Below are 23,002 nucleotides of genomic sequence, written 5' to 3'. Positions count from 1 at the left end.
TAGTTCCATGGGTCCTGCTGCGTTTGCACACATCAACTCCAATGTAAAGATTTAGTCTTGCAAAAGAGCATAAAAAAGCATATATAGCAGCTTGATCACTTAATGAAATATGAAACATTGTTATACATTAAATGCAAAGGTACTGTATCATAAGCAGTAAAGCTCTGCCACCTCCAATGACACAGTGCTGCTAATGGATCATGACAATAATCCTACAGAGGCATTCTACACTTGTGTTGCTTGGGTGCATTCTGGTAGGATTAATTGCTCAGAGTATCTGCCAACTCATTCTAGTATTACTTATTCTAATTTTCCAACCAGCTAGCCCTGGCTCTGCCTATCTGTGCTGCTTCTACCAACAGGCCAACCAAGCTGGTGTGGTCCTCCAGAGTCTCTTGTTCCACAGTGGGTTGGACTCCAGCTTTACTATGTTGGATTGTAGAGATAGAGGGTTCTTTGGTGGGCTACAAGAACTAGCAGGTTGATTAGTGCACTCCTTTTCCAAACTTACCAAGGCTGCAGAGAAGATCAGCAACTCTCAAACAGTCGAGTCAGAGTGGGTGGAGAAGCTTACTAGAAGCTACTGTTGTGCATTTGTCACCAAGCAGGTCTACTTATATTCACTGAGAAGCTTTTATGCAGTATTATTTATTAATCCTTTCAAGAGTGCATGGATCCACCCCCTTTCCTTTGTGTGCTTGTACACATGTAGTACAAAGTCATTCAGGAAGCGGAGAAGCTTAATCACCTGAGTATTTTTTTTCTGCCGGTATTGAGATGCTCTTTACATAAACATAACTTATTTTGTGAAAAAAAGACAAAATTTTTCAAAGCTTAAGTGCTGTGGCCATATCAAATATGGCACTTCTGATTTCTATGGGGGGGAAAAGCATTATTTCATGCCTGGCTGAGTTCAGGACATTAAAAATGCAGCGGGCTCCTCCAGAATCAAATTACCTTGAACTGATTCAAAGGCTTCTCATATCCATCACCATGCACTGTGTGGTCCCCAAAACAAGCAAATTAGATGTGGCATTTATTTACGTGACGGGTGGCAGAGGGAGAATTAAGATTTTGGGGGGTAAATTACAGGTAATTAAGGTCCATTCTGTGTAATTCTCAGCTATTAGAAGTAATTTGACGGCGATCGTCTGGGACTGAAATTAATGTGTGACGTGACAGAGAGAGGAGAGTGAGTGCATGGTTCACCTTTTCATTTATTTTACTTCTTTGTCTAGATTCACCTCGTTTTATTCCACCTCCAGCCCACCGCTGCCTCCTCTTCACCTTCCATCTGCCCGGGCTTTTCGTTTTGTTCAAGGACACCAATCCAGTTATTTTCAATATCAACATAAATCAAAACTAACGCATGTGACACAGCGGCTACAATCCTCAAACACTACTGACTGATACAGAGTGAGATGAGGGATGGACGGAAGGAGGAGGAGGAGGAGAACAACACGGGGGAGGTAGAAAATACGAAATAAAGGGACTTCTTAGAAAGAAAGAACGAACGAAAGAAAGAAAGAAAGAACAGCTTGGCCTTGGTCTTTCTGACAGCAAAGTGCTTTACGGCTGTTGGCATCTGCCACAATATGCCACAATCGCCCCCGAGGGCTTTCTTTACTGGATTATTATGGTTGCCAGGGTGACAATGCCACACACTAGCTCCAATGAGAAAAAAAAAACGTATTTATTTTTTTAAAGCCTCAAATTAGCAAGGGAGACAGTTAACCCACTCCTTAGCTGAGACTTTATCTGGATATTTTTTCCAGCCTCATTAGCCGTGGTAGAAAAACCCAGTTCAACCAGTAGGATCAGTTGGCTTAAATCAGCAGCTGCTGTAACAATGCCTGTGAGGGCGTTTGTCACTACAGTGGTGGGGCATAGTACCACAGTGTCCCAATAACACCAGGAAACAGCAATGTCTTCAGGGGCAGTATGAAGACATTGGAACGCAGACCATTCTGAATTTTTTATATAAAATTTAAAAAAATCAGTAAATCAGCAATAAAATTTGACTGTGACAAAATATATTTGACTGGCTCTTAGAAATAATCCTAGGTTTGGCTGGGATTCTGATCACAGCATTTTGTTAATATTATCAATTTGTTTAATTTCATTCAAAGTCAATTCAAAGAAACTCTCAGGACTCTGCACCATGTCGAAAAATCTCTTACACCCATTTGGGCAGTAATTAAGCAAATAAACCTCCAATTCATTTGTCACTAGGACATAAAAACTGCATGTATAGATTCACCGGTAGCCTGACATCTCCTTCTCAGAAATGTAACCATGTGTCACGCTTACGCAACCTCCTATGATTGGGAGATTGAGGAACTACTGAAATGGATGTGAGAGAATGTAGAAAGTGGAATAAAATGTGGTCAAATATATATTTGGCTTTGTAAAAAAACAAAAAAAAAAAACAAAGAGTAGGGGACCTGGGAGGGAAAAAGTCCCAGCATTTACTTGTTTCTTTCATGGCTGGCACCGCATGTAAAATACTAAGGCACAACGGCAAATTAATTAAGACATAATGCATCACACACAACTATAAATGCTGGGAGTGACATCGACCACTCAAGTATGTTATGTAGGCTCTACAAAGACTTACATCTAAAGCAGTCGTTAGATTTTAATTCATTATTCTTTGTGTGTGTTTTCAATTTTCAGCTTGCTGGTTAAACAAAAACTGCAATGTCAATGATTTTGCATCCTTTATGGCAACAAGCAAGCATACGTGCACAAATAAGTAATCGCCTGCTGTTGCGGTTTAGTAAGGTTGGCCAATTCTATTGAGTTTTCAATTCAGTTTTATTTATATTGCACCAAATCACTACAACAGTTGACTCAAGGTGCTTTATATTGTAAGGCAATGACCCTGCAATAACAGAGAGAAAACCCCAACAATGAGACGACCCCTTATGAGCAAGAACTTTGGCGATAGTGGGAAAGAAAAACTCCATTTTAACAGGAAGAAACCTCCAGCAGAACCAGGCAGGGGAGGGACAGCTATCTTCTGTGACTGACTCAAATAAGCCCAAACTATAAACTTTATCAAAAAGTTAAGTTTTAGGCCTAATTCTAAAAGCAGAAGGTTAGAAACTGGGAGCTGGTTCCACAGATGAGGGACATGAAAGCTGAAGGCTATTTTCATATGTATATAGAATGTGACTAAGGACACCGTCCCACAAGCATAGAGACTGGATGTTAACCGCCTGGTGACCATCAATTCAAAGGAAGAAAAAGAGTACTCCTCAACTAGATATGAGTGGTTGCTGGCAGTTTCTGTGAAGCTCAACGCTAAAAAGGCCTGCAAATTCCGCAGGCCTAAAGCACAGTCAATTGATATATATCTCAAATGTCAAAGTACGGAAAAATGTGATCACAGTAATTGAAATTGCCTATCTTCTTGGATTATTAACACAGCTGGGTCGACCAAAAATTATTCTAAAAAGGGAAACTCAGAAGGACCAGGATGACCAGATATTGAGTATTGTTGAGTGCTGTTGCTGACCAAGTGCTTGGCGTTATGGTTAATTCCAGGACAATTACTTTAAACATTCAATGAAGCAAAAAGTTATCCCAAAAAGGTTTTGTGAACTCAACAGTGAATTCAGTGGATATCAGTGCCGTTCCCAGGATGTGGCAGAAGACCAGGCTAACAGCAGGAAAGTGAAGCATAGAACATAGAACATAGAAAAGCCCTACTGGAAGGTTTCCAACATCCATCCAAAAACTAAGGCTGTTGGAAAGCAAAGGAAAACCAAACACAGTTCAGATTCCTAATAAATGTGTCGCTAAGTACTGCATTTTTATTCATATTTCTACTAAGTTGTTTTTTCCTACTCACTGTTTAGCTTTGCTGCTGTTTTGTTGCAAGTCCACATTTATATCTATTATATCTATCATCTTTGCATGAAGCTCTCATGTATTTAATTGTTCTATATAGCTTCACAGAAAATTCAGGTATGATGAATACACGTCAATAACAGCACATATCTGTGCTTCACGTCTGAAGATTTAAAAAAACCTGAATCTTACACACCTTACTAGCTGCATGACTGTCAAAATGTGTGTTCTTAAAAAAGCAGACATATAAACGGGGTTTCTATTAGACAGCAAAGCAAATACATCACGAACCTAACACAGAGCAGAAAGGAGTTATTGCACCTGGATTAGCTGAGTGTTTTACTTTTGTCTCTTAGCAAGAGTCAGCCTGTCAGATGGCAGGAAAGTCAACCAAGGGCACTATTTCATATTTAATATTTAATATGCTCACCTAATCATGCTCAGCCTTGGTATGTGTGGGTGGGGGTGGGTTTGGGAGTGTATGTGTGTGTATAGAGGGAGCGGGTGAGTCTAAGTGGGCGTTGTCTCTCTGTCAGTCAGCATTTGTGGCTTGTCTGCAGGTTATTTAATGATTTTACACTCAAGTGATTTATCATAATTTTTCCAAGACAATCTTCTATTATTCTTTGCTTTCATCTCTCACACTCACTCTCTTTCTTTCAGACACACACTTTCCCTCTCAGTTTCTCTCTCTCACTCCCTCGCTCTCCCTCTGCAGCGGCATCATCCAACTCCTTGGTCAAAGTGGAATAATTGTCAATGAATATTTAACAAGGTTTCAGATGGTGGGATAGACATCATCCTCTCTCTCTCTTTCACACACAGACATACACACACGGTTCTCTGTGATCCAGGCAGAGGTTAGCGATACGGCGTGGTCAGTGGTGCGTACAGCAGCCAGTGGATTAGCGGAGCAGAGATGATGAAGGGCAGAATAAGTACTAAATAAACACCCTCTGCTTTCACTCCACATACAGTAACGCAGCTCAGCGCCAGCAGCCATTTCTCAGCAGCCATTTTGTGTCCTTCTCGACCCCCTCTTCACCGACTGGACTCCTTTTACTGGAGGAGATCATGAAATCGTAATTAACCACCAGCGGCATTTGTAATTTCTAGTCCGGTGCGGATCTGCTGTGTGGAGTGTTTGAAATATTCACCGCTTGCCTAGTCTGGAGAGTCCAGATGTGTCTGAGAGGTTGCAGGTTTAACCATGACATTAAGAGGCAGTGAGGTACCCTTGAGCCCTGAGGTCCTCAAGGACACCACGGAAACATGTAAAAGCAGCAGCCTTGAAAACAGATGCATGCTGCATAGTGTCTTGATTGTCCATAAAGGTGGAGAAAGTGTTATGATCAATACAGGTTTAGGGCCAGGTGATAAAACAATAAAAATAATTGTTGTCAAATAACTTTCCTTGAGACATGGTTAATATAAAGTCAGTAGAACTCGTTCCATGTGTGAAGTATTTTGTGTTGTCTCTGACAAACAACACGAAAGGCCAATGACAATGAGCTACAGCAACATTAGGCTGGGTTAATGGTAACGCTGTGCTAATGTTTGGGTTACTGCAGGAATTTGGTCATTTTGAGGTATCTTGGCTATTTAAAGGCTAACAAAGAAGCGGAGTAGTATACACTGGGTATGAAACTGGGTTTATAGCACAATCCCAAAGATGGTAGCTAATACCATGACAAGTGATTGCAGCAAGCAGTTAAAAATGTTGTGTTCAAGTGACTAATTAAAGTAAGTACAAAAATTGACATTGTAACCTCTTTAGCAAATAGCTGCAAATTTCAATATCAGGCACACAAAGAATTTGATCGTCTCACTGAAGTTGCATGTGAGTTCACTTATCAGTGTATGCCCAGTATATACTATCCAGTCTTTAAGTCTGACATCATTAGCCGTTTCTGGGTCCAAACTCCACTTCAGCTCCCAAAGTCAAACGAACACTGCAGCATCACGGAGAGTTAAAAACTGTCTAAATCCTTTCATCTTCAATAAAATGATCGGTGCGCCTGCTCTACCTGCTTTAACAATGAAGTTTAACATCCAGGCATCCATGAAAACAGAATTTTTTTAATTTAACAGAGTTAGAAGTTAGCAGGAAGTTAGCTCGCTAGCTTCCATCTAAAGATGATATAGCATGTTCTGACTGAGGGATTTCTGAAAAAATTTAAACGTTCAGCTCTGCTATCACTTCTGACATAAATGAAGACTGGAAACTAAACAGCAGTGACGTTTGTAGGGTTACAAAAGTTGGACTAGCTGGTATATAATGATGTGCTACGTGGTGGCTAGCTACACAGCAATGGTTAGCATAATATAAACACATTAGCACAGTGAAGCTGGAGGATGAACGCTAACATTTTTTCCACTCTATAAAAGTTAACGTGAGGGTTCCCAAAGGTTAGGGACAAATGCAATCGCTTGGCAGGATGCTGTAAACGGACCAAACTTCAGTCAGGAGAACAACTGAGACAATCCATCCATAGTACGAGGTTAGTCATTGATATACTGCTGCATGGGCTGGGCTGTAGTTACATTGTAAGGTGTTAAAAACTGAGCTTTAAAATGAATAGTGATAATAAAAAATGAGAGAGGCCGACAGTGATCACTGACTTTTTAGGGACTTGTTCTGCTTAAACAGAACAAGATACAAACCATTAGGGAGGTCGGGTGGCTGTAGCTCAGGTGGTAGAGCAGGTCATCCACTGATCGGAAGGTTGGTGGTTCGACTCCTGGGTTCCCCTAGTCTACGTGCCAAATGTCCTCGGGCAAGATACTAACCCCAAATTGCTCTCCGATGCATCCATCGGAGTATGAATGTGTGTGAATGTTAGCTATGAAGCACTTAGAAAGATGTGCTTGTGTGAATGGGTGTGAATGGGTGAATGCACTAGTTGTGTAAAGTGCTTTGAGTGCTCAGATGAGTAGAAAAGTGCTATATAAGCCAGTCCATTTACCATTAAAACAGGTTAAAAACACAACAGCCTTAATAAATGCAGAGTTCATACGTCATCACTTAAAGACTGGATTCTTTTGGCTCTGTTTTACTTGATAAATGGCCTGCTCTTTGTTACCACAGAACCAAAACCATGAAATCAAACACAGTTTGGGGTGAAAAAGGTCATCATAGCTGTTAGTTAGAATTCTCTGTAGGCTTATCAATACAGAACTATTATGTAGGCGTCTTTGAGGAGGCTCTGTAAGTACAAAGCTCATTAATGTCAGCAAACAGACCTTTTTATCTCTTTATGAATCCATTCAAATTTTTATAATGTTGATCTTATCCAACTTTAATGGTGTGGTTGGAATCAGCTAGTACTTTCACCTTCTCAGTTATGAACACTTAAAATATATTTTTAATGTTAAGATTTTAATATTTGAGCCGTTTAAACAATGTTCCAACCGTCTCGGTCAATAAAATGAAAAGATATTTCAGTCTAATTTTTGAATACATGTTTTTAATTCTCAATTATTAAAACACTGGGCTTCAGCTAAAACTAAAGTATTAATGGAGGTGCTTTGTATCATGTCTTTTTATAATTTAGCATGAAAGTAGATACATGGCAGCAGACAAATAAACAAAGTAATTAAAATAACTACATCTGTTTTCCAGAAAACACAAATATATGGCAGTATGGTATATTATCACAGAGTATACTTCTATTATTTATCAAACTTTTATAGATGCAGCTTTAATACAAAACACTTGAATTTCTCTCTCTCTTTCTCTCCCTCTCTCATTGTAATCAGCAGCCCTTACAGCCAATCTGCTGGCCATAAAACTGTCTGCAGCCTGATGATGTACAGCTCACAGAATTACCTTATCTGCCTCTGATTTACTGTGCCTCACAGGTAGAGAGACAAAAACAGCCTCCACACCTCTGTCACATCCATCCATCCATCCCTTCACCCCTTGTACATCCTGCATTCCCCCTTTTCCACTCTTCAACCTTGCTTTTATCAGTCTTCTATCAATTCCTCCTGCCTTCCTCTCATCTTTTGTTCTTCATTTCTTCATTTGTGTCGCTCTGTACCGCCATCATTCTCCTCTCGTTTTTTTCCACTAGTAAACCTTATTCTATCCATCTCTTCTCCCCCCTTCTCACCGTCTGTTTTCACCTGTCTTTTTCTAATCCTAAGTGCTTCATCTCTTAATTGGGTGAACCCGGTTCTTACCATTCTGTCCACCTTTCACTTCTTCTGCTTTCAATGCTAAACGTCAAACTATCCCTCTATGCATTTATTTGAGCTTTTTTAGTCTTTTTAATGTCAGTTCCTCTATCCCTTCATTGCCCCATCTTTCTTCTCGTTTCTCTACCGCAGACCTATTTTTCTTTCATGTCTTCCTTTACTATTTTCCATTTTTCACATCCTCCCTTGTCTTCTTAACCGTTCTCTCCTTCCTCCCTTTCTCTAACTATTTTTTTTTTACTCAGTCGCCCCCACACAATTTCTTCGGCCCGTTTTCATTCCATCACCTCTGTATTTTAGTCCAATCCCTTTCTATCTATCCCCCCTCATGCTCTCATCTTGTCCCAGTCATCTTAACATTTATCTTGCTGTTTTTCCCCCCACACATCCTTTTCTAATCTGTCCTTCCATTCATCCTGCTTTTCTTTTTCTTCCTTTCAACATTGCATTCCTCCTTCCCTCCTTCTGCTTCTCACATGGCTACTTCTCTTTTGTTTTTCTTGCCATCCACTATTCTGTTCATCACTTTTATTCCCGCTCTCTTTGGCCTCCTTTTCATTGTAAAAGCAAAGAAAACAGCTCTGCCTGCCCTGCTGCTCGGCTCTTCGCCAACAAAAAGAAAAAGAAAAATCTTTTTGCAGGTACCCGTCACAAATGACGTACACAAACACAATTTCTAAAATAGTATTAAATGGTGCAAAAGACACACACACTCACATAAATTCGGCATCAGACGCTCTGACAGTAATTACAGCCTACAGTGGTCCTTGTTGTCTTTTATTTAAGAACAAGATGGAGTATCTTTGATCAGAAACTGAGACAGAGTGTGTGTGTGTGTGTGTGTGTGCTCTTGCACAAAAGTGTGTCTGCCTTGATGTATGAATACAAATGACTGAAATGATATCAAAATGTGGTTTTGATTGTGGATTTGAGAGGAGAAATGGGGAGGGGGTAATTAAGTCACCAGGAGGCCAGTATCTATTTGTGTGTGTGTGTGTGTGTGTGTGTGTGTGTGTGTGTGTGTGTGTGTGTGTGTGTGTGTGTGAGAGATTTTGTAAAACACAGAGAAAGAGAGAGAGAGAAATAGAGCTAGAGAGTCCGTCTGTTCATGAGTGTTTTTGTTTTTGTGTCTGTTTTGCATGTATCTGCAATAGATGCGTCAATTTATATTCATGTGTAAGTTTACGTGTCCACGAAACATGTGTTTGTGTGTCTGTGTGTGCGCGAGTGGAGTGTGGGTGTTTGAAAACGTGTCTGGTTTTTCATCAGAGCAGAATTCCTCTGCCAACGTTCCTTAATGAAAAATAAATAGCGTCCACTGTTTCAGAGCATCTTTTCAATCAGCTGGAAAATACCCAAAGCAGTAGGAGACAGGAGGTTTTTACGTCTCAACTGCTCAGTAGAGATCAAATCACCATCCAATTTTACTCAAAGAAAAAAACATTTCAGGGCTCTTAGTTTGGGGGAAAAATGTGTTTCTGTCTGGTCTTCATTCGTTTTTCCATCAACAAAGTTTTACAAATTAGTAGAAACTATTAAGAATGATACCTTCGTATTCAAAAAACATGACAATGAATAATCTGGACTCACAGTAAGTGTCTCATTCACTCACCTGAACATTCGTAAGAGCTACTTCCTAATTCTGTTATGCGGGTCTTTCTGTGCCTGACCGAGGAGGGCCTTGGTTTCCCAATCTCTGCTAAAATACACCGTCAGTTAATTCTGTTGCATATGTACATGAGGCTCAAACTCCTGGTTCCTAGTTTTAAATGCTTCCTCCGCACTGGCCTCCACCTTTTCTCTGCAAGTCAGGCTTCTTTGTGTTCATAACGTTGTCCTTGCATTTACTTACGCTTGCTGAAAAGATTTTTCCACAGTTATTTCTACAAACAGATGAATAAAGCCCCGGATTACTCCTTATTACGAGTATGCAAAGTCACTGATGTAATTAATGCTCCTCATGTCAATCTGGATGAATGGATCAACCTTATTTTTTTCTAAAGAAATAAACTTTTACATTAAAGAAAACGCACACATGTATGGTGAAAGAATTCACCTCCCACCACTAAGAGAAAGCTGGAGGTGAAAATCCCAAACTTCTTCTTCTTCTTTTTTTTAATTTTCCACCAACCAGAGTCGAGCTGAAGGAAGCAAACTAATTTCTCCGCTCTCCAGGCGTTGGCTCGTTAACCAACTGCTCTGCCCAACGCTGCCACCGCTTTTCCTTCAACTTTCATCAAACTCAACTACTTCCTCTAATAATCAGCACCGCCATATCCGTGTTTAACAAGGTAATATGACACAAACCATCTGTAGCTTCAAAAAAAAAAGGAAAAAAAATAACACCCACTTTACATATTCACTTTTACCATCCCCATAATTAAATATTTGAGAAATATCAGGAATGGAAAATTAAAACAGAAAAAGCCCTGTGCCACCACTATCAATTTATTCCCTCTCTCAGAGTGCATTAGAAACGTCAGATTGCCGTTGGCAAAGACACAGAAAGAGCTTGGTGTTTTTTTAAACTCACTTTATAAATTACATTTTGGAGTGCTTTGGCATGCTAATACCTGCTGCCACAGAGAGCAGACAGCGTTAATTATTTCTTATTGGGATCGGCGGCGATTATTTGCATATTTCATTTAGCTGTTATAGACGTTGCAGGTGGGAGGGAGGAGAGCAGGGGCGTGTGAGACACTTTTTACTTTGTGTCTCAACAACTTTTGGATTAAAAAAGAAAAAAACGGTGGATTCACTGACCGTATGTGTTTGGAGGAGCATTAATTTAGGCTGATTTCAGTCATTTCCATGAGCTGCGGCAGATTATTGGTGATAATTAACAAAATTAGCTTTCAATATCACGCAGGCTTTGATGCAAAAAGGTCAGAAAACAGTTTTAAGAACTTCAGCGTGTTCAACTTTATTCGACTAAAGCATCAATTATAACGTCATTTATACTCAATTGGCTTCACGAGTGGCTCTATGTGAGGACGACAGCAGGGGAAAGTCAAAGTTTCTAAGAGTTTAAGAACCGGAAAACAGATGTGTGATTTATACAAAACATCATCATGAATTCATCGTGAATACATACGCACTTAATGAGGGATTACAAAACCGGAAAAGGTCCATAGCACGTTGTATCAACGCGAACAGAAAGTTTCGCTCTAGACAAGGATCAGCTTTAACTTATACATGAAGGTCAAAACATCAGGAAATGTTTTAAATGTAACTAATTAAAGTTCACAATAACGTTTTTCAGTTTTTATTTTTAAATTTAGAAGGGTATTTGTTGTCTTATATGTTGCGAAATTTAAGTTGCTGTATTTAGAGTAGGTATGCTTTCCTTTAGTAATACTTTTGTTGTCTGGTATAATTCTGTGATATCTATCCTCAACCCTATAAAGCATCCCTCCATCTATTTTATTCTTATCCAGTTCAGGGTCACGGGGGGCTGGAGCCTGCCCCAGTGACAGCTGGGGCAGATGGATAATGACCCAAAGCATAATGCAACCCAAAAGTGTAACAAGGAAAAAAATGGGATCATCTTCAATGACCAATCAGTCACATGATTTCAACCCCAAAGAGCATGTTTTTGGCTACTGAAAGAAAGACCCACAAACAAGTGGAGCAACTCAAGGTGGCTTCAGTGAGAGTTTAGCAACTGAAGGGAGGAAACACAACATGTTGTGATGTCCATGATTTGTAAGCATTAAATATTTAAATTTACGTTAGCCCTTCCAGTCAATTATGAACCTCTGAAAATAGGAGAGTGTGTATAAACATGGCTGCAATTTTTAAACAGTTCATGCTATTTTTTGGGAAAACCCATTGAATTAAAGCTGAAAGCCTGCACTTCAGTCACATTTCGATTGTTTGGTTTACAGTCCTCTGTGGACGTGTACAGAGGTGAATCTACAAAAAATGTGTCAGTGTCTCGAACATTATGGAGGACACTGTATCCCTAATCCAGCACATTTTCATCTTTTTATTCATTTTTAACAACCTACAGTGTTGTTGGTGTGAAACTTGCTTGCTGTGTAACATGAAAACCCTCCAGGTTTAAGCGCCAAGTTTTATCGCTTTCAAATGACCTGGAAATGCAGCTTTGCAGATCTTCAACCAGGGATTAACACCAACACTGAGATTTTTTTTTAACACAAACTATCTTGATATAGTGTCACTGCGTGGTTAAACTAACTCCCAAACTTCCTAACTTTAATCTTAATTTATGTAAAGTGCTGTGTGGTGGAGCTCCGGGAGCGGGACAAGCCGTCTGATTGGCTATATCAGGTATCAGGCAGGAGTCCAACACTCGGTAATTTGATTTAAAAAGCTCGTAATAACCTGAGGTCAATATTTAAATCACTCAGAGGGGGAGATGAGCCACTCTGCATGTTCAGGACGCTTCAGTCTCCATGCTCAGAGTCAACCAAACCTGGATCTCTATCACCTCCACTCCTCCAACACCTCCTCCACTGCCCGCGATCTTTTCTTCTGCTTCTTCTTATCCTTACTTTAGCCCCCTTTCCTCTCCATGTGACTTCTTCACTCCTCAGTTTCAAAAATACTCTGCGGTGTTCAATGCTCTGATTTCAGAAATAACTTAAACAAAAGGAGTTCCATTTCTCTGTTTCAGCTCCTCCTGCTTTTCTTGCATTTGCTAAAACGACTAAATTATAGCTAAATTTTGAATCCTGGTATTTATAGGAATTTGAGCTCTGCAATAAATTACCATTTCTCATTTCAGGTGGAGCTCTGCTCTCGAGCATATCACTGCTTGACATCCGTGACAATCTTCACCCATTCGTTTTTCACTTGCTTTGACTCATGTTACATATGGACATGTTGAACTGAGGCCTTTTATCCTTCAGATCCATTTTTATGGTAACAAATTTGTGCTTGGTAAAGTCATTTTATGTTGTAAGGTGTGTTACAAACGACAGAGTTGGAAATAGTGGATGCTAAATCTCTACTGAATATTTCACCTCTTCAAAGTCAGAGTTTGGTTGGGTTTTTTTTCCCGTCTTTCATCTGCTACCCGTCTGTAAGGCAACAGACTGACTCTTCATCTGACCCCACCTTGTTTCATTCTTCTTTCACTACCTACTCGCTGTATTCCCCTCCCCCCTTCTCTCACTCTCTCCCTTCCTCTCCTCCCCCCGTCCTTCTCTGTGTGGTCTGTAGGGTGAAATGGAGGCCTGGGGCCAACAAGCTGTCTCCACCAGCCACACTGATAAGACACACACACACATACATACACATTCAGAGTCACCATACAAGTGCCAACAGTCACAATCACAAATGTACAAGTGCTTTACACACACACACACACACACACACACACGTTTTTTTACACAGCTCATACTCTGTGAGGAGCCACCTACAGAGGCCACTTAGCAGCTTTACCTGTAAATTTCTCACTCTTACACACACAAACTTTCATACACATTTATACACTATACTTGTGTTTAAAACTGAAACATGAGAAAAAAAATTGTGTTCTTGGGGAAAGGGGGGGGGACAGGTGGATAACCAGGTGTCAGGTTCAGCTCTCTAATAGGATTTGTTTCCCCTCATGTCCAAAGGCTAGTCCCTTTGGACATGAGGGGTTGGTCTAATGTCAACAAATCAACTTCCTTACAACGCACCATCCATTACACACCTCAAACTCACACCAACCCCTCCGAACCCCTCGGTGGAAATTGGCATGTTCCTGACACGTGAAAGATGAATTTGATGTATATGCAGCATTTGAGCAAAGTGTATATTTCAAGCATGCACCTGGAGCAGATGAAACATATGGGAAAATACGTATTTAAGACAAATTTTTATTCAAATTAATTTTAAGTCTGAACCTCTAGGGTTAGGGTTAGTAGGCTGTTAGATGTATGGCTGTTTCACACAGTTAGGCGCTGACCTGCTTTAAGCAATGTAATATTTATTGATCTAACAGCCAGTGTACTGTTTATTATACCTCTTTTTGCATATATCTAAGTCACTGCATGTATCTTATACAGTTGACTTTGTGTGTCAAAAGAACGTCGCGGATCAATGCCAGTGTTTTTGTAGTGGTTCACAAGCTCTTCGCTGCCCTACAAATGGGAGAGTGCTGTTTTTATTCCTTGGGGTGTACTTAGTGTGCAACAGTAACAGGATTGATGGAACATTTCAAACATTCACCAGGATCAAAGTTTTTCACAGCAGAACACTGCATTATACTGAGATGGTTAATGTTAGTCACTATGTGGTGCTTTTAGGATTGTGGTAAACTGATGGTTATGTAACCCATTAGAGTTAGTGTAACTAAATATCCTCACCTGTTTTATTTCATTATATATTCCATTTACTTTTGGATTTCTGTGAATTTCTATAAAGAGCGACATAAATCTTCATTTATTCCATTAAAATTAATTAAACAGATTAATGTTATAATGTTTTGTTTTTGAGAAATTTCCTTTCAAACTTTAGATTTACTGAGAGAAAGTTCCTCCATCTTCCACTCCATCATGTTCATACTTTGTTCTTGTCAAATATCCCCCCACATTTGTAATACGCTGTCTAAACATGGTGGCAGTTGTATAATATTTGAGTGATGAAACTCCAGAGAAAAAGATCCAGATTCAGCAGCTGTCACCGAAAACATCCATTCACCTTTTCAACACGCGCACGTTTGTGTGTCTGTGTAAGTGTGTGTGTTAGCAGACTCGGTACAATCCCCTGTAATGTGACAGACAAATCCTGCTAAGCTGTTAAATATTACACTGCTTTCACACTCGTATTAAACACCTTTCTATGTCTGTCGTGCGTGCGCGCTCTCTTTTTCCATGTTCACCCACCCCTGCCAAAACACACACGCAACCCTTGCCTTCATCTTCAATATGCAACAAAACACTCTTCGCACATGTACAACAAATCTTTAAAATGCAGCGACACACTGACAAAGTCACATAACGCAATACTGTCATATGACACACACAACCGTTTCGCTGCGCGGTGTCTCTGCTTGTGTGTGTGTGTGTGAGTCCTAATCCCCGGTGTTGGCCGTCCTGTCGCGGCGTTATATTTGCTGGTATCAGTGTATCTTCCACTTGCTGCCTAATCCAACCACCCCGGCTCTGATATTTCCTGACATTTATATGAATCACCCCTCTCTAGATGAACGGACAGAGAGAGGGAGGCGAGGGAAGGGACAGAGCTGGATGATGAAGGCAAAGATGGAGCTTGAGTGAAAGAACGGTACAAGGAAAGACATCATGAGTCAAAGAAGGTTGTGTCAATGTAAAGGTCTGCAGGGATTTAAACTGAGAGGAAATCAGAGGAGAGACAGATATCGAGACTTATGGATGGAAGGACAGACGGACAATGGAATGGTAAGGGATAATGAAGGGATGGAAAATTGGGGGGAAAGTCATTATTTTCTATCTTTCATTGATGAAAAGAAAGAGCATGAAAGTCAAAAGCAGAATAAATAAAAATCGCACCACAGAAAGACAAAAAAGTCTTCAACCTTGTCAGCGACATATGTTTCCATCAATAACAACAAGCTCTTATGAGCACCAAGAGACACACACACATGCGCTATTAGTCTTCGGAGGCTTGTTAAGGCTCAGCCTAATTTTATGACCTCACACCACACCTGTAGTTGCTACGGCGACCATATCAGCTAAGAATTAATAGAGGGGGAGCGAACAAGGACAAAATGCTCTGAGTCAGAAATTGAAATTTGACAGAATGAACGACGCTAAAGCAAAAATATAAACCTTCAAGTTTCCAAAAGTGCAATGCAACTTATATGAGCTGCCTAAGAAGCAAGTCAGTCTTAAGTGATCAAGCTTACTTGAGAAAAATGGTAAAGCTGCCATGAATCTGACTTTTTTTTTTTTTTATTTCAACAGAGCATGGTAAACATGGTGAAATCTTTCTGTTTGTGTTTTGATTACATGGCAGAGATCATAGCTGAGTTTTTCAGCATTTAGTCGATTATTTTTTGAACTTACAACTAAAAATGAAATGGCACCAAAGCCACTTTAATATTTGCCACAAAAAGGCAAACTGTGTTCATATGAAATGCTCCTATGTTAATATAAATGGTTGAATGCTAATAATATAAGTTCAGCACTGGAAAGCACCAGCATTTGTACACTGGAAACAAAACCAGTTACCTTTTGTTAATGCACTGCTCATTGACTTGGTTGTATCCTATATAGCCACTATGAAGTCCTAATCACACAGTATTGTACATAATGTATAATAGCGCATTATACATGCATTTGATGGGGTCACTTGTCACTCTGTACCCTTTACCACAATTTGTCAACATGCAATGTTAATTCTGTGAAGGGGGATATTTTAACCCACGTTTGGTGCTTAAACCTCATGAAATACCAAATAAGAAATTAAAACTAAGCAGCACAGTGAAAACAAAGTGACACCAAGTGCAAAACCAAAGCTCACACATCCAGGGAATAAGAACAGAGGGGTATTTCACCCTCAAATTATGTTACAGGTTATTTTTACATTTAAGTTGTTGGCTCATGACCAGATTTCTATATTTCTTCTTTTAGAAAAACTGTTACAAAAAGTTAAGGAATATTATGAGTCCTGTCACTATTTGCTGCAGATGATAATGCATTTAGATAAATGTGTCTAATTATATGACATATCCAGCTGCAGAGGCACCAGCAGCCCACAGAGAAGCAGTCACAGTCACTAAATTGCATGCTAACCATCTCGAGCCGGGTGTGAAATATGTCATTTGCCTCTGCTCTTAATTGCACTAAAAATGAAGATTAAGAGGATGAATTATTGATACAAGTTGGTATTTAATCTTTTGTAATGAATAGTGAATCCGCTGGTTATAAATATTGTACAAGGCTTCATAATTTGATAAATTTATTCCAATTTGCCCTTTATTTTGCCCTTTAGTCAAGGTTACGTTCATTTAAACTCCCTCTCTCTCTCTCTCTCACACACACACACACACACACACACACACACACACACACACACACACACACACACACACACATATGTAGACACTAATAAATACTCATGGCCACTACTGCTCTGAAAACATGCACAACAAATGAACTGCAGTGCATCTACCTACCCTCTGCCCTTGGTCATTGTATCATTCTTTTTTACCAAGGCCCATAAACACAGATGCATGCAAGCATGTAAACAAAATGCCCTTGGTTGACCTTGTTCCCTCAAAACACACACACACACACATGCACATGTGTGTGTAGCAGTAATTAGGCCATGCATCTGATTGTCATTAAAGAGCACTGGCAGATAATGAACACACAGTAAAGCTAGATTATTTCTTATTTCCTGCACATTATCAAGCTGTCTGATGGTGCTGAATTCATGTGACTTGTGATAATAAAAAAAAAAGTGAAATGTTACCAATTATCCATAACATTAAATGCACTGAGCAAGCTACTGAATCCCTCTGCGCTCACATTGCTGTGCTTCCTGATCACAGGTATATACAGCATAACATTAAAAATATGTGGTCATTAACTTTGAGATCTACTTGTAGCTAACTTTGGAGATATCTACTCTACTACAATGTGACTTTTAAACATTCCCGAAAGCCGGTCAACAAGAACAGCAACACACTGGAACGCACCGGAAAGAGCTCAGGTGTTGTCTATGATGGTCTTATTTTCTTGTTAAAATATACATCAAAATACAATACAGTCTTAAAGTGCAATATCCACTCGCGTGTGCTGTTTGCTCAGAACTGAACATGTTTGATAGATCTCATAGCTTTGAGGAAAGTATCTGCTGAATGCACTACACAAACTCATCAATCTTGCAAGAATCATCGTTTTCCTTTTAGGTATCACCAGATATGAGGCTTGCTACTGAGTTATTTTGAGGACCAACAGACAAAACTCTGTCTCTAACGTCTTAAGATATTACCTGGAGCTGTCTACATACTTTATATGAGATTTACCTAACAGGGCTAAAAAATACATCTGTATACCATGAAAATACTGGTTGAAATTCTGCTGTTAATGAACTTATTAAATGGTAAATGGCCTGTATTTATATAGCGCTTTACTAGTCCCTAAGGACCCCAAAGCGCTTTACATATCCAGTCATCCACCCATTCACACACTGGTGATGGCAAGCTACATTGTAGCCACAGCCACCCTGGGGCGCACTGACAGAGGCGAGGCTGCCGGACACTGGCGCCACCGGGCCCTCTGACCACCACCAGTAGGCAACGGGAGAAGTGTCTTGCCCAAGGACACAACGACCGAGACTGTCCAAGCCGGGGCTCGAACCGGCAACCTTCCGATTACAAGGCGAACTCCCAACTCTTGAGCCACGATCGCCCCATAATTATTATTAATTTGATGAGGTCTTGATGATTCCATAAAATTGACTTCATTATTTTAACGAGTCTTCATTCGTGTTTGACTTGGGAAGAATTCACTGTTTTCGCTGTTAACTTGACCCTAGTCTAGACTTGAGTTGAATGTTCTGAGAATAAACTTAGGCCTGGCTTCAATGAACTGCAACTTAGTCAAAAAGCTTGTAAACTGGACTCCTCCTGAATAAGAAGGGGTTTGAATCATTTTAAACTCAACTCCAACTTGCATTGAATAACTTTGTTCTTGACCTGGGCTCAGGTCCAGGTTTCATCCTTTGTACCAGTAGATAAGGTTCACTTTAAACTTGGCTTTTACTTGCCTTCAAATGCTCGCCACATGATTTAAGCTTGTCTCCCCCCACCCCAAAATAAATCGTGAAATATAATTCATTTTAAGTAGAAGTCACTAGCTGCTGTTTCTTTAGCTTTTAGTTAATTTAATTAATGTTTGTTCCCACTTTGTCTTTTAGGCCCCCCTTTGTTGAGATTGAGTCTAGTTTTGCTTCAGCTTGTTTGTCAGTTTGCCATTTTACCTTCATTTGTGTTTGTAACAAATGTTCTTGTTAGCTCTCTCTCAGGACTCTCATTGGACTTTTTAGTAATCATTTTTCATATTTTATGCAAAATCCACTTTCTATTTCTTGTGTCTTTCTTTCAACATTATTGAGGCTTAAGTTATAATTTTAATGATATTAAGTGACAAATAATATACATTTCTTATTATTATAGCAATCCATACTGTGAATGCAATTCCAGTGTATTTATATATTTATATTAATTAGAATTTATGTGTGCCTGGTTGATTTGCCTGTATATTTTTAGAGCAAAAAAACAAGCCCCTAGCATTAGTCAGCTAATGCTAGGGGCTTGTTTTTTTGCAAAGGTAGCACTCCACTCTGTTGCTAAATATGATGAAATCCTTAAAAAAAAACCAAAGAATGACATCACTCTGGCAACTTTTATCTTTTATATATAGTGTATGGTTTCACCCAATCCAAAGCACATACACCTCTCTATGTAGCTGCTCATTTTAGCACATGACTATAGGTTCTACACTGGCACAAATGTTGTTTTGTGGGCGGACAGTCGACCAGAAAGAGTTAAAAGCACCACTGGTTACAACACTGGAAGTCAGATTGTCTCCTACAGATGGAGGATCTTGCAGGATTTGTACATCGGTTAGTTTGGGTTCATTGTTCACCTGCCCAGAACAGACACACACTGAATAATTTAAAATATCACAGAAGTATGGGAAACCTGTGATGCTGACATGCCTTGTGTGTGTTTGTGCTCTGAAGCAGCGAACAGTAATAATTCAGTGGGTTCACACCTTAGTTTGTTGTTTGGGGGTTTTACGGATCAAAGCATTAAGTGCAGAGAGAGATTCACACAGATAATGAATGGACTGTTAATGTGCTGTGGCCAAGCAGCTAATGGACACACACACACACACATACACAGGAAAACACTGATACGCATACATACAAAATTACACTTTCACTATAAGATGTACACAAAACACGCACGCACACAGAGGTGGTAGCTGGCTAATGGCTGTCACTGTTGACTGATCACAGTGATCAGCCTGCTGCAGCTCTAATTGCAACTAAACAATCTGAAAACAACCAGAGTCAGGTTTGCAGGAGAAGAAGGAGGGGAGCAGGAGAAAGAGAAGGAGAGAGAAATACGGAAGAGAAATACAGAAAATAAAACAAGATGAAAGTGATTCAATGAGAATGAGGAAAGAATGAAAATGGATCAAAGGAAGGGAAATGAAAGCCCAACAGGTTGGAAAGAGGGAAGAAGGGAAGGACCTGTTTACAAAAGGATATATCCAGAGCAGAAATGAGTAATAAACTTAATCAAGGAAAAGATTTTTTATAAACACAGCAAGAAAATGGGATAAAACAGCTGAAGGTAGACGCGTACAGGAGGGAAGAAAAACAAGGAAAAAATGTGATAAAGGTAGAAGAAAGTTAAAGTCTGAGCAGATGGACAAGAATGAAGGTACTAAAGGCCAGATAAAGAGTTTGAAGTGTAAAATATATATGAAAAGTTTTCAGTATTCTATTTTGACAAGATACTGATGTAGGCTTCAGGCAGCTTTTTTTGCACAGTTAAGATCCAAATTTTGGGACTGCCAGGAAATAAAAATGAAATTTATACACTGAGCAACTGAGTCCAACTGTGTGTGTCTGTGTGTGTGAGAGAGAGAGACAGTAAGACAGAGGGATAATAGGGATCAACCAGGGAGGAAATGGAGGGATATGAATCAAGGAATAAAAAACAAACAATAAGCAGATGAGCAGAATAACCGAAAGCTTCGAAGCTAAACAGAAAATAAAAACCACCGCTGCTATTTTTACCTTGAGGCCGTCTGCTGGGCAAGAAGGCAGCCAATTGGCTGACGGGTCCCCTGGGGCTGTGAAGGGCTTGTGTAACTGGTTGGTATAGAGGAGGCGGGCCTGGATGCAGCGGAGGGCGCGGAGCATCCAGCTATGCTGGCGCCGGATCTGCCGCTGGAGCTGATCCCATTGGCTGGAAACCATATGGAGGATATCCTTCAGACCTGGAGGGTGACAGACATAGGGATAAAATTGAAAAAATGAGAGAGAGCCATGGATAACACAGAGAAAGACAAACAGGGAGAGGATAATAATGAAAGAGAGAAAGAGAGACTTGGGATAGTTACGGTGAGAAAAATGATACCCATAATTCCATTCCTCTATCTGACTAAAGAAGAGCTTTTCTAAGACCACAATATCTTTTAAAAAACTTTTAAATCCACATTATGTTAAGTGAATGTAACGTCATACTTTTATTTTCATCCTTAAAGGATAATTCCGGCTTATTTCGGCCTGGAGCGTTTTCCTTTTAATGTGGCTTTTGTGGCTCAGAAAATGACATTTTTTGAGTGCTGCAGGTATCTTGCAACAGCTGCTCTGATACGAATCTCTACAACAGAGTCGCAGAGTGCAAAGTGTGTACGATAATGGGAACTAAGCCAGGTTGAAATAAACGCTAATTATCCATTAAATCGATGGGTTACCTTTGAAACACCCCTACAAAACATAGGTCATTAGTGACTACATTCATTTACGCTTTTCAGAAAGTATAAGAACAAGGATAGTGGCAATGAAAGTGACGCAAAGGCAGGTTTTTATCGTTATTCAGACTTTACAAAGGTATACAAATTCTAATTCCTGGAAGTCATGAATATTTTCTAGTGTATATAGTGATAGATTTCACTTCCCTTGGGCTAAATCCCAGTTTCCACCCATAGGCCTGTTGGTATCCTTAATCTTTAAGCTTTTTTTTCCTGTGTTGTAGGCTGCAGATAGGCTGCATGCTAACGAGGTGACAAATGGCATTAAAATCATGGGTTTTATTGTCTTGGCTGAATGATGATTCGAGTCTCTAATTTTGCTACAAACTAGAGGTCCCTCAGGAAAGTCTCCAGATATACGGTTGCATAATAACATCAAAAAGTGATGCAAATGACCAAACCATAATCAGTCAAATTTATCACTCATGTGCTCGTGGTGACTGTAGTCTGGTTATTCCACAGAGTGTACGCCACTCTGACACATTTCTGCTTCATGAAAAAGCTAAAAAGGTTTTGGAGCTTTTAGAAAGTGGAGCACCTTCCTCCATCTTCTCTGTCTTCCCTGGAAATCTGGCCCTGAATAACTGAGTTCTGCTGGGATGTTCATTAGAGATCAATTATCTCTGCACATTTTGATTTTCTAGAAATCTGATACATGAGTGGCAGAACAATCCCCATCATCGGACCATTTTCATCAAAACCTCTTCAGAAATCTGTAGTTCAAGTTGTTTAGTTTGTAATTATTCATCTTAGTAAGTCTGTTATGTTATCAAGTTGGTAAGCAACAAATATTCCCAAATCCCAACACACTATTACTGCTCAGATATTTGAAAACAACACAGCTTTCTCTCTTTCTCGGTTCTCTCTTTTCCATCTTTAGCTTCAAAAATTCTGAAAAAATACGCCGTTACTGTATACTCAGTGTTTCTTTCCCCTGCCTGCTGCTCTTCTTTTCTTTTTCTCTTTCCTTCGTCTTTTCTCCCGACTCATCTCATTCTTTGTCTTTATCTCTCCCAGTCTCTCTTTCGGCTACATTCATATGAGGTCTCCTCTCTGAAGGTCGCTCTGTTAATCCAAATATTAATAATGAATGGAATAGGGTCGGGGCTCCATTATGGCCACCTGTGTGTGTGTGTTTCAATGTGTATCCTGTTATTGTGTGTGTGTGCATATTTGATATGTGAAAGAATATGAATACGTGCAAGAAAATACCAGAATGGTGGAAGGTGATGATGGTGAGCAGCGCTTTGCCTTCCTCCATTATGCTTTCCTTCAGAGCGGCGCGACTGTCCACGTTTAGCTTGAAACTCTAAAACACACATAGAGAAACAGATGCAGATCATCACCAGAATCCAGAGAGTTCATCAGACAAGATGAAAACAAACCTGCATTCTTTATAAAGTCCAGCAGGGCGGCGACTCCAGTGATTGTAAAAAGAAGTGTTTCATGTT

The 23,002-nt window shown here is 39.8% G+C and overlaps 1 protein-coding gene across 1 annotated transcript in view; it reads right to left on the bottom strand.

Moving 5' to 3' along the window:
- Window positions 1–23,002, bottom strand: part of akap6 (A kinase (PRKA) anchor protein 6) — a 225,386-nt gene that overhangs the window by 124,162 nt on the left and 78,222 nt on the right. The window contains exons 12-13 of the mRNA XM_082516526.1: window positions 22,764–22,860; window positions 20,812–21,014 (exon numbers count right to left, since the gene is read on the bottom strand). Coding sequence (XP_082372652.1) covers window positions 20,812–21,014; window positions 22,764–22,860 — 300 coding nt within the window. The remainder of the gene's footprint in view (window positions 1–20,811; window positions 21,015–22,763; window positions 22,861–23,002) is intronic.

This window comes from Aulonocara stuartgranti (assembly GCF_965226115.1).
Source record: "Aulonocara stuartgranti genome assembly, chromosome: 19".
Taxonomy (NCBI): domain Eukaryota; kingdom Metazoa; phylum Chordata; class Actinopteri; order Cichliformes; family Cichlidae; genus Aulonocara; species Aulonocara stuartgranti.
Note: the sequence above shows the minus strand (reverse complement) of the source record. Positions and strands in the feature narration are given on the sequence as shown.